General features: G+C 34.2%; 2 protein-coding genes across 9 annotated transcripts in view; both read right to left on the bottom strand.

Moving 5' to 3' along the window:
* The window catches only part of LOC145304630 (uncharacterized), a 41,968-nt gene extending 34,039 nt beyond the window's left edge, over positions 1-7,929 (bottom strand). For all 3 annotated transcript variants that reach the window (XM_080146556.1, XM_080146555.1, XM_080146557.1), the window contains exons 1-11: positions 7,776-7,929; positions 7,448-7,525; positions 7,020-7,075; positions 6,796-6,889; positions 6,344-6,496; positions 5,835-5,942; positions 4,636-4,698; positions 3,795-3,889; positions 1,471-3,452; positions 796-1,013; positions 79-161 (exon numbers count right to left, since the gene is read on the bottom strand). In XM_080146556.1, the coding sequence (XP_080002682.1) occupies positions 79-161; positions 796-1,013; positions 1,471-3,452; positions 3,795-3,889; positions 4,636-4,698; positions 5,835-5,942; positions 6,344-6,496; positions 6,796-6,889; positions 7,020-7,075; positions 7,448-7,525; positions 7,776-7,844 (2,999 nt within the window). In that variant the 5' untranslated portion in view covers positions 7,845-7,929. The remainder of the gene's footprint in view (positions 1-78; positions 162-795; positions 1,014-1,470; positions 3,453-3,794; positions 3,890-4,635; positions 4,699-5,834; positions 5,943-6,343; positions 6,497-6,795; positions 6,890-7,019; positions 7,076-7,447; positions 7,526-7,775) is intronic.
* LOC145304636 (uncharacterized) overlaps positions 7,916-12,384 on the bottom strand; it is a 71,709-nt gene continuing 67,240 nt past the window's right edge. The window contains exons 16-17 of one of the 6 annotated variants that reach the window (XR_013874148.1): positions 8,648-12,110; positions 7,916-8,290 (exon numbers count right to left, since the gene is read on the bottom strand). Coding sequence is in view for 3 of the 6 variants with exons in the window: in XM_080146566.1 (XP_080002692.1) it covers positions 11,826-12,110 (285 nt within the window). In the remaining 3 variants the exon portion in view is untranslated. Of the gene's footprint in view, positions 12,111-12,384 lie in introns of all 6 variants that reach the window. The other 5 variants (XR_013874146.1, XR_013874147.1, XM_080146566.1 and 2 more) reach the window with 5 other exon arrangements.

Here is a 12,384-nt window from a genome sequence, read left to right as displayed (position 1 = left end):
CATGAAAGGGAAAAAACTATTTCTGAAAAAAAATTATTACTGGTATTAAATGTATCAACAAAAAAAGGTGTCGCTTACCGTAAATCTTCATCTTCTCTGGTTCTAGACCTTTTCCTACTTGTTTTCCTAGGTGATAGGCTTCTATTCTTAGATCTACTCCTAGTTTCAGACATTAATCAACACTATGAATTGTACTTTTTAAATAAATTCTTGAAGTCAACGTTATGAAGTGTTTTTTTCTTATAATTGGCGATTTCTCTTGAAAGAGTGGTGGTAACTTCCCCCATAAATGTTATAAAACTTTCCAGGACCTAATGAGAAGCTATTTTGTAAAGGAGAACCATATATGTACGGCGGTTAGGTATATCCTTTGGTACAGACAGACACAACACACAGATTATGTTACTTTTATCAAAGGATTTTTATAGATATCACAGTATGCAAATAGGGTAAAACATTTATTATTGCCTAATTGGTATTAAGAAATTACAAATTTTTTCCCTTTAAAAGTGGCGCACAATTATTTAATCGTTTACATTTGATTATATACAAAATGATTTCCATATACAAACTGTATAAGAATTTGTCGTTCTTTTTTATAATTTACTTACCTACTTATTTAATTAATGGACTTATTATTAATTTAATGACAGTATCTTTTTTATGATGGTAAAAGGATCTAGCGTTACAGTGAAGCTTTATAGGTTCCGGGAAGGTTTTTGACCACGCTCCCTCAAATCACTCCTTTAAGCATCAACTAGTGGAATAAATCCATAGTTTAATTAAACCTTTCCTGGATTTTCTCCGTCTATTTCTTCTTTCCTCACTCCTACTTCTTGACCTACTACGTGATATTTTCCTTCTTCTCTCTGCATCTATCACAGTTTTAAGATCTTCTCTCTCTCGCCTTCTCCCTAGATCTATCATATTCTTTAGATCTTCTCCAGGACGGTGTTTTGAACCAGTGAGATCCTTGTTCTGTAAGGTTCTACTTTGGGCCCTTTCATGTGATCCTAGAAGGGTTTATTCTAATAATACCATAAACCAAAAAGTAGACACAGATGCTCTCCCCCCCCTCCCTATTTAGTGTTTATATCTTCCACATCTTAGAGCTAAAATCCTCCATGGCTATCCTTACCAAAACTAACCCTTAAAACAATCAAAAAAGAAAATTATTAACAATTTGATGAAAAAAAAAATTTGGTGTAAGTTTATTTTTTGCACATTTTTTAAGAATTAGAAAGGGAGTCTTTTTTTCGTGTATTTGCTTTTAAGTCGTGTGTAACCGTATAGTCAAATGCGCTTATTAAGTCAACTGTTCTTAATTGTGACCATTTTATATATACATTTGGTCAAATTAGGAACAGTTTGACTTAATAATTGCATTTGACTAAACAGTTAAACACAACTTTATGGAAAATTCGCGGGAAAAAATGCATGACCCCTTTATTGAAAACTTTGAAGTCATACCTGATCTAGATCTGCTCCTGTCTTGGTAGGCTGCAGGTAGTCTTGAGCCTTCAATCTTTTCCTTTTTAATGCTCATAACTTCCTCTCTGGTGGGTCTAAAATCTTTATCTTCAGTACTCTTTTTATCACCCATAAGAGCACCTAAAACTTTAGCAATATCATCTTTTCTCCCTTCAGTCGTAGCTGATTGCAAAAGGCCAAGCAGTTTTTGGAGATTATCATCAGATAAGCCTTTCTTTGAGCTGCTTTCACCATCTTTACTTCTTGATGCTTTTATACGGTCATCTTTGTGTCTTTGTTCATCATGATCCATTTGTTTTCTCCCATCTGTACTTCTTGAAGATACAGATTCTTCACTGTGAAGTTTATCCAGCAATCCTAACAGAGTGGATTTTAGATCATCCCCTTTGCCCTGCTCTGAACTATTGCCTTGTTGACCTTTCAGACTTCTAAAATCAATATCCTGTGGCTGTCTACTTCCTAACTCTGCAGAACTTCTATCATTGCCATAGCTCCTGGCATATGATCCTTCACCATACCTGGATTGCTCATCGACATTACCCATTGACTTGTCGTCAAATCTATCTCTTCGAAATGAGACTGTTCTTTGGTCCATATCACTCATTTCTTTAATCCTTCTACCATATTTATCCATGGGTCCAAACTCATCTCTAAAAGCAGGACCTATATCTTCCATGTCATCTATTGAAGGAGGTTTTCTACCATCCAAATCATCTCTTAAGGGACGATTTCTTCCAAAGGTTAGTTCCTGTCCATCAAAATCATCTCTTGGCGGAGCTCTTCTTTCAAAAGAAGGAGCTCTATCATCCAAATCATCTCTTTGAGGAGGATTTCTTCCAAAGGATGGTTCCCTTCCATCAAAATCATCTCTTGGGGGAGCGATTCTTCCAAAAGATGGGCCTCTATCTTCTAAATCGTCTCTTGGGGGAGCTATTCTTCCAAAAGATGTACCTCTATCTTCCAAGTCATTTCTTGAGGGAGGTTTTCTACCAAAGGCTGGTTCCCTTCCATCAAAATCATCTCTTGGGGGAGCAATTCTTCCAAAAGATGGGCCTCTATCTTCTAAATCATCTCTTGGGGGAGCGATTCTTCCAAAAGAAGGACCTCTTTCATACAAATCTTCTCTTTGAGGAGGTTTTCTACCAAAAGCTGGTTCCCTTTCGTCAAAAACATCTCTTGGAGAAGCAATTCTACCAAAAGATGGGCCTCTTTCGTCAAAACCATCTCTTGGAGGAGCAATTCTTCCAAAAGCAGGGCCTCTATCATCCAAGTCATCTTTTGAGGGAGGTTTTCTACCAAAAGCTGGTTCCCTTCCATCAAAATCATCTCTTGAGGGAATATTTCTTCCAAAAGCAGGCCCTCTGTCACCAAAATCATCTCTTTGGGGAGGGTTTCTCCCAAAGGCTGGCTCCCTTTCATCAAAATCATCTCTTTGGGAAGGATTTCTTCCAAAGGTTGATTCCCTACTATCAAAATTATCTCTTAAAGGAGGATTCCTTCCAAACTCAGGGCGTCTTTCATCTAAATAATCCCTGCCAGATTGATTTCTTGCAAAAGAAGAATCTCTACTTGCAAACTCATCTCCTGAAGGATTTCTGCCAAATGCAGACCCCCTGCTCTCAAAATCATCGCTTAGATTATGTCTCTTGGTAAAATCATCCAAATCATCTTTGAGTAAAGAATTACTTTTATCAAATTCATTTCTCTGATAACCCCTTTCATCAGTAAAATCTCTTCTGTCAGCAGCAGAAGCAGGCCTTCTTTCTGGGTTTGTATAAGATTGACCCACTGCATCAATCCTGCTGGAATGACCCCTATCCATGCTGGGAGCAGGAGGAGGAACAGGGGTAGCCTGGTGCTGGGATTGGGATGATTGAGGCCTTAGTCTGGTCTTACTGACTAACAGTGAAAACATGTCATCCAACAAATTGTTGTAATTTTGTATATCATCCTCTTGTGGCCTGAAAAAATATAACAAGACAGTTAATAAATAAATAAAGAATCTTAACGGATAAGATAATGAATGTTTTTATGTAAATTTCCCCCCAAAAAAACTCTCTAAAATCAACTAAAAATGTGAATGTGTCCTTAAGAAGAATTCTGCATTTATGAAATTTTTAAAGTTTGTATACACTGTACATACAATTTTGTACTTTGTTATAAATTTACATTCTTCTTAGTTATATTCTGTTTTGACACTCTTCAAGTGTTAATGTATATTTGTTTCCGTTAAATTTTACAGCTTTACTTTTAAAGATATTGTCATCCTTGTTTTTACTAAAGATAATCTATATGAATCTTACTTCATAAAGCTGATTCTAACAGGAGATTTGAGCGGCCAAATAATGCTGGCACAGTAACCAATCTTGTGTTCAGGCTTCTCAAGGACTCCATGAAACTAAAATAATATTCTGAGCTTATTTGCTTGAATCTGTATAACCAAGGGATCTTCAGAAATAAGACACTGATGATAATCAAAGTTATCCCTTTTTGTAGATTAAAGGAGTGGGGGGGGGGGGGGGTTAATGCAACCATCTCGTAATCAATGTATAAATGGCACTTAAAATTCGAATTTTGATCGGAAAATTTGCATGAATAATCCTTGGTAGGTCTATTTTCCCTAAATCGAACAAAAAGTTGGAAAAGTAACAGCTAACGGCTGGCGGCTCAGCCGTTTTGCCATTTTTTGGATATCTTAAAAGCAAATTAGTCACGAAACCTATCTCAACTTAGTACTTTTTGTCGCTTAAAAACGGTTCTAGTCGGTAGCTGTTGGTGCTAGAAATTTAAAAAATGGTTATTGCTATCATTAAACATGAATTAAACCAAACATATGTTTTAAAAAGTTGATTCTTACGTAATTTATCACAGATTTGCCCTAAAAATAGCAAAAAAACGGCTAAACGGATGAGCCGCCAGCCGTTTCTTTTCAAACTTTTTGTTCAATTTAGGGAAAATAGACCTACCAAGGATTACTCATGAAAAATTTCAGATCAAAATTCAAATTCTAAGTGCCATTTAATCATTGATTACGAGATGGTTGCATTAAAACCCTCCCCCTTATTGAAACTAGCAAATCAATATTCAGTACCCAAAGTATTTAAACTTGCAAATAAAATAACGTGCTTATAAAACTTTGGTTACCTTTAGTTTGTCCCCAGGATTAAGTTGATATTGGACTTCTTCCATCCTAGTTGATACAAAAACCTAACAAAACAAAAATTGGATATTTTTTCATTTGCTCCTAAAACTTGATAACTTAATAACTAATTATGTTAAATTCCCTTTAGAATTTATGATCTGCTTCTATCAAGAATCAAATTTATATTAATAAATTCTTTTGAACGTTTTTTGGTGTAGTGAAAATATAAGCACTAGGCAACAATTAACAATTATAAAAGGGGGGGGGGGGGGGGGTGGGCGAAAGTGACACTTTTTGAAACCAAAACTAAAAGTCAACAAAGGAACTCAACTAAAAAAAGAGTTACAGGTCTGAGACTTTGCATGGCAGTTGCTTTATAGGGGTACAATATGGAACTGTGAAGAAACGGCGGCGCAACCGCCGAAAACCGTCGTTTCCCGCCGAAATTTTTTTGCCTTTTCTCGGCGGTTTTCGGCGGTTGCACCGCCGTTTCTTCACAGTTCCATATTGTACCCCTAAAAAGCAACTGCCATGCAAAATCTCAGACCTGTAACTCTTTTTTTAGTTGAGTTCCTTTGACTTTTAGTTTTGGTTTCAAAAAGTGTCACTTTCGCCCCCCCCCCCCCCCCCTTATAAATATTGCACCTTTTGTAATATTACTTTATAATAACATTTTTTATAATATTCTCGGTGGTATTTCATCCAAAAAAAATCAGTTTTTCCTGTAGTTACAAGAAAGGACGGACAAAATGGTAATATAGAGTAGCTACGCTTCTCGTAGCTCAGTGGTAACACACTGAGTTAGGGTGGTTGGTGAGAGTTCGAGTTCAAGTCCCCATGTGGTAACTCGAATTTCTTAGTCGCAATTTATCCACCACACAACTTACCCTTGGTTGTTTAAGAAGGGTGATAATTGGGCAGTTTGGATGCTTAATAGTCACGTACTACATAATATCAGTGCAACCCTTATCCCAAGCTCCTCTATGGAGAGCGTCATTCATTACGTCAATTTGGAACGGTGAGGTAATAAAGAGTAGGTCCCTTGAGACAGCGGGTCAAGTACTAGTACTTAAACGCGGACCTTAAGCTGGCCCTTGTGCTAGCATACAAAAGTGTCTCGTCCTACTCCATGACTACTTAGGTCCAAACACTAAGAAACTATGGCTACACACACACACGCGCTTCTTAAATATAAACTTACACTTTCATGGAAGAATGCATAGTAAGAAAAACTATCATGCAGGAATGAAACAACTCCAGATTTCAGGTTTCCATCATAAACCTCTAGTATACCTTCTTGACCTTCCAACTAAACATAGAAATAAATATATTTAGAAGTTGAAATTCTTTTAAATGATTTGAATAGGTATAGTTAAAAACATAAGAATTCGCTGATCTTTTATGGCAATATCTTTAAAAAAAACTTGTTTATTAAACCATCAAAGTGCCATGAATATTTAGCCATGTAAAGAGAATAATAATTGGCCTTCCAACTAAACACAAATACAAATATATATAAAAGAAAATTGAGATCGAATTTCGGTAAAAGAAAACTTTTTTTATAAACAGTATTTGGAAAGCTTATAGTTGGTTCAATAGTTGAACCAATAATTACAATCTACACAAGGGGTATGTTTGTGTATCATCATCAGTGATGATGTACATAGATTTATTTGCTCTTGTCTTATCACTTTAAATCCCTGAATTTACCTCTGTTGGTCTGGCTGAAGCAGCTGGTTTTGTTGGTGCCGCTTGTGCAGCTATGGCTGGTTGTTTGACAGGTGGTGGTGGGTGGGCTACGTCAACATCGGCTCTGGTTATCACTGGAGCTCGTCTTTCCGTGTATGTTGTAGACTTAGGAGCCTAAAATATAATACACAAGTCTAACTATATAAGTTTTCTGAACAGGTAAAAAAGTGTCAAAAAATAAAGATTTCTGTAAATATTAAAGTCTAGAAAGTTTTATGCAGTTATCAAAATAAAAAAATAAAGGATTAAAACCAGTTTTATTAGCCCCGAGGGGTAGGTAATAATTTCGTTATTTCTATTTTAATATTTAAAAAAAAATTGGCTGTAATACAATGCCATACATGACTTTTTAATATGGATAAGAACCGGTTCTAATTCCAATTACCTATAACATATACACAAAAAAACTTTACCTGTATTTTTCCGGCAAAACCAGTGATGGATGGAGGGGGAGGTACAGGTACGGGTCCAGAGGAGGACGGAGCAGGGACTGGCCCAACACTAGTCCTGTAACATAACAATTAGTTAGATAGATAGACAGATAGACTAATTGGATTGTTTTATGTTTGATGAAAGCTAAACAGACAAACAAACCAAGGGTTTGGATATTAAAAATAGAAACATATAATATTAATACCTGCTTGCGGGTCCATCTCGCTGGGAATTCCGCGAATCATTTGAGCCTCCTTGATCCTGTTAAAAAACGTAAAATAATTTACTTTCTACCTAAATATTTTATTAACACTAGTTGGTACATAAATCGCTTAACATAATGGTAAAAGGGGACTATGCACGAATGAGATCAAGTGATTTTAGGTATTTTCCAGCAGTTAAAATAGTGAATAAGCTATGTTTATGTTTAACTTTTGTTAAATCGACTAAAAATATTGAATAATAAAATATTGATATAATAAAGGTGCCCAAAGTTTTTACGCCAACGAATGAAAGATCGTGTTTGGGTACCAGTCCACTGTCTTCTCCCTCCCTGAATGCACTGCTTATATAACTTATGGTAAAAAAAGTAAAAATAAGAACTGTTTTTTATCCAAGTATATATATAAGTACCTGGTAGCCTCTGCTATTCTGGGAGCTTCCTCTTAGTTTACTAAGTGCACTATCTGATGCAGTGCTACTACCACCCTCCTTTAATAATAATAAAAATAATAAGTCTCTCGGGGCTTTACACCTACAGGTGGGGGAGTTCCCTTACCTGAATTTAAAGTGGTTTTGGTTATTTTTTTAATTATTTCCACACCTCTGGAAAATAGCTTAAAAACACCACAGGACCATTAGGTTTATTCCCTCAGAAGCTGACCTAAAAGGTTCAGCGGTTAGCAAGATCTTAAGCTTTAGACAGACAGATACTAATTTGTAGTAAAGATAAGAAACATACCTTTAGTCTTTCCAAGATAGATTTCAGTGAATTTGTGTTGATATTATCCAAATTCCCAAAACCAGACATCTTCCTTTTGTTAAGCTCTTTGTATGTTAATAAATAATATGAACTCTTTGCATTACGATGAATAACCTACATTTTCTTTTTGTCTGAAATTTTTTAGTTAGCAAACTTGCTAAGTTAAAATAAACAAAAACTTGCAAATAAATCAAAATATATTCTTATAGAACTATTTAAAGTGATAGGTCAATGTTTTTTTTTATAAAAAAACAGTCATTAAAGGATTTATATGATGATTAGCAGGTATAAAGCACAACTAATGACTAGAATAAGTTAATTTCATCACAAATTGAGACATAGAAATGGTTGAATATGAAAGTGATGATTTTTAAACAGATATCTTAATTTTGGTATTGTCATAAAGGCCTCTTATATTTTGTCATATTTTGATTTATGTAACTCTTACAATAGGATTAAAGCTGCAAGGATGATTATAAGCTTTGTTTGTTTATCTTTTATAAATTAATTTGAACTTTCATTAACATCTTTGGATATAAGCAAGGATTAAGCATTTTAAATTTCTTTCTCGTATCCATACGAAAAAACTATGTCTAGCATCGTATTATATCCACCTTTCTACGAATATAAAAATGTACAATCATAAGATTAAAACCAGCTTTTTTAGCCCGTGCCTTCGGCACCTAGGGGCTAAAAAAAACTAGTTTTAATCTCATAATTGTACTTTCTATATCCGCGGAAAGCCGTTTATAATACGATGCGAGAAATAACTATTCTTAAATTAGTATGACTTTTGTCTTATGATCTACTATACAATTAAAATAAAAGATATGTAATGTAGTCAAACTAACTTTATTTTAAAGAAAGATCTAAACACAAAAAGCATTTCTTTGGTAGTAAAGAAAGACACAGCCTTAAAGCTTTGGCACATGTAAAAATTTTACAACATTTTTTCACATTTATAAGATTTTTTGATTCAGATTGTAAGGATGAATTTATAGGAGTTATATATTATTGAACACAACCATATTTTTAAGAATTCATGAAGTTTTGAGATCTTTTGAACAAAATTAACAATAGGATCAAGAGTAGTAGCCACTAAGTAAGGTCTATTAAGACAGCTTTTAAGGCTGATAGCTGCCAAACTGCTGACTGTACAGCCTAACTTTTCAAAGTATTGCCTATATCAAATAGAATTATGTAAGTGCACAGCAAGTGAAAATGCGCGTAGAATTAGTATTTAAAAAATAATATTCCCTAAAGATGCCAATAGACCTTCCTTTATGTTTCTGACTTGATCAAAACAAAGATTAAAATTTCCAGTATGGTTTCGAAACCGATTTATATCCGGTGGATTAGAACCGGTTCTCAGCCAAACTAAAAAATAATATACAGCATCGTATTACAGACAATTTTCAACATATATTAAAATAAAAATTTAATTTAACCCCAGCTTTGTTAGCCAGAGCCATCGGAGCTAACAAAACTGGTTTTAATCTTATAATTTTAAATTTTGATAGCCGCGGAAAGCTGTTTATAATACGATGCGATAAATAACTATTATTGCAACAAACTAGAGATTTTTTTGAGCAAAATAAAGGCAAGCAGTTGGCGAAAGAACACTTTTTAAAAATTGCATTTTTACAATAATAAACATATTGCATTCTCTTAAAAACAAGAAAAATTGTGACCATAAGTAGCGAAACAATGAAAATTATACATAAAAATAGGAGTAATATTAAGTACATCAAAAATCGACATAAAATATTGCTATAAGCAGCTAAACAAATCGTACCTAGAGGTTGTAGTTTCTATCTTGTATCATAAGTTATTTACGGTCAGACGTATATTATTGATTCTAGATTAGCTTCGTTACTTAAATTGAGAAGTAAAAAACACAAATTTGATTGAAAAAGGACTTTCTATGTAAAAGTTGATTTTCAAAATACAATAAAACGGGGGCTAAACGGAATCTAAGTTCATCACCCCAACAAGTTTTTTATAACATTTTTCAGCCGCTTTTCAGAAGGTTCAATTCTAAACAAAAAAAATGCAATTTGTAGTTGGTCCAGTCCCTGTTTTATGACAGGATTAGAAGCAGATGATATTGTATAACTAGAAATGGGCTCGATATAATTATCTCGCTATTGGCTAGGTTTATTCAATGTTTTATTTACTTTCTTTTGGTTATCTAAATTCTGACTATTTACCCTATTCTTTCATTATCTTCTCCCTGACTATTTCTTTCTTTAAACTTTTTTAGGATCTTAATATTTTTTATTTCAAATTATCGTCCTGAAAGGGTTAAAATGTTTAGTTAATTGTTAAATTTTAGTTTAATATCTGACCACATTACGCACGTATCGCTAGTATCAAATTATTTTAAAACTAAGTTTTCTTTTATTTACTATATTATAAATTTAAATTTTCTGTTTTATGGATTGAAATTTAATACTTCAATATAATTTAAATAGCAACATGAAATAAAAAAATGAATTTATTCTTAATACAGTAAAATAATGGGTCTTATCGTTCTGGTCAATGTATTACGGATTATTGGAGCACTATGAGTTTTTAACATTTATCGCTTGGAAAATTTGAGCTCATATATAGACATTAATTTCCTATATAGATCTGTCATGGATCTTGATGCAATTAAGTAGGCTGTTTTGTAAATGTTTAAAATTGGAAGAATCTATTAAATAAAAGTTATCGCAAATATACTTAGTAAATAAAAAAAGAATAGTTTGGAGCTATTCTCCTCAAAATATTGGCGGCATAATTCGATGGTCCAAAGTTAGATTATATCCAAATCAATCCATTAGTTTTCGAATACCTACCTAATCCCCTATCCCAATTTGTTCAAATATTTTTTCAACAAATCCTCCATTCCATAGATTGTCCCTCGTCATACAAAAGCTCATAAAATTAAATGCAACGGGTGTTTTGATATTTAGATACGTGATATATAAGGTACAACAAATATTAGTTAAACTTGTATAATGTGTTATGGGTATTATTTGGATTTAATGCTGTAAAATTTAGGGCTCAGCAGCTGCACGTCAGCCGCGTTTAAGTCTCAGTGGAATCGCCATATCTATTACTTTGCAATAAAGCTGTGTGTCTACTCTAAACCTGTTCCTAGACCGACAAACCATCTTTTGGGATTTATTTTGCCAACAAGCGGGTTTAAATTTGAGGCTTATTCGCGGCTGCCGAGCTCTGCTGTAAATTACTAGAAATGTTGATTAATAATAACAGGTTCGTGTACGGTCATAACACAAAGATAGCTTGGAAAATTAATGTAAAATGAAATTTGTAAATAAATCTGTAAACATTCTCATATGCAAATACCCAGAGATTCAAAGGGATAGACAATGGCCTATAAATTAATGCACATCCCCAATGATGATACGCAAATTATCCCTTCAGTAGATTACAAAAAGTGGTTAAAAAGTTTGGACACTCTTTATAAGTTAAGCCAACGAATAAGAAAACGTTATTTTAACACTTTGGGGACTTGAATAATAAACAACCCATTGTCCACTCTCTCTCTGGTTACATGCACATTTAAATGTTTTTACACACAAAGTGGGGGAAACATTTCTTTATAGAAAACACTTTAAATGATAAAATTAAAATGAAATGATATCTCAGAAAAGTTACAACCTTTGTTGGAATGTTTTGCTTTAAAGCAGAAATTCTGGGAAATACTTTTCAAGTATGGCTCTGAAACCGATAAATATCCGCTGGATTAAAACCGAAATCTGATATACTGAAAAATCATGTATATTATTTCATTACAGACAATTTTCCAAGAATAATAAAATAAAAGTTAAGAAATCAATACTAGTTTTGTTAATCCGTCCCATCGACGTGCTAACGAAAACCGTTTAAATATTATTGTTTTTTAATTTAATATCTGCGGAAAGCTGTCTATAATTCAATGCACTAGATAACTATCATATGCCTCAATTTATCATCCAGTGTCAAATCCCTGTATTTCTGCTTTAAGTACCGTTTACTCTTTTATTTTTTGATTATAATAGAATTTTTTATCCTGTCATACTCCATCCTTATCACCTCGCCACACTGGGTAATAACAACTCCGCTGGCGATCACGCCTTTCTTGGTGCATCCGCCGCCGCCGTCACCGGTATTCTCCCCGCCGCCGTTCACCAGTATTTCAGCATCTGTGAGCGCCAGAATTTCTTGGGCGCCGGTCCAGTAGCGCAAAAACTTGCCGCCGGCCTCGCGGATTTCTAGAGTGTCGGGGTCGCAGCACAGTGGCGCCTGGATGCACTGCAGGTACACCTAAACAAGGATAACTAAATTCATAACAGCGAACCTCTAAAATCAGACAGTGGGACAAACATTGTACCGTGTAGTCTTAAAAATTGTTTGCTATCTGTTTGAATCAGTTCATACCAATAACGAAATTAATTCGGGAAAAAAATCACGAAACCTATACGTGGTTTTCAGCTGGTTTTGGGGGGCAACACATCGTAAAATTGACGACCTCTCCATTTGCCCCCACCCCCCAAAACAAATATTATTTTAGATTTATTTCACTTGTTGACTATACCTT

Source organism: Acartia tonsa, chromosome 13, assembly GCF_053477335.1.
Source record: "Acartia tonsa isolate MP-2025a chromosome 13, ASM5347733v1, whole genome shotgun sequence".
Lineage (NCBI taxonomy): Eukaryota > Metazoa > Arthropoda > Copepoda > Calanoida > Acartiidae > Acartia > Acartia tonsa.
The sequence above is the reverse complement of the archived record's forward strand: the minus strand, read 5'-3'. Positions and strand labels throughout refer to the sequence as shown.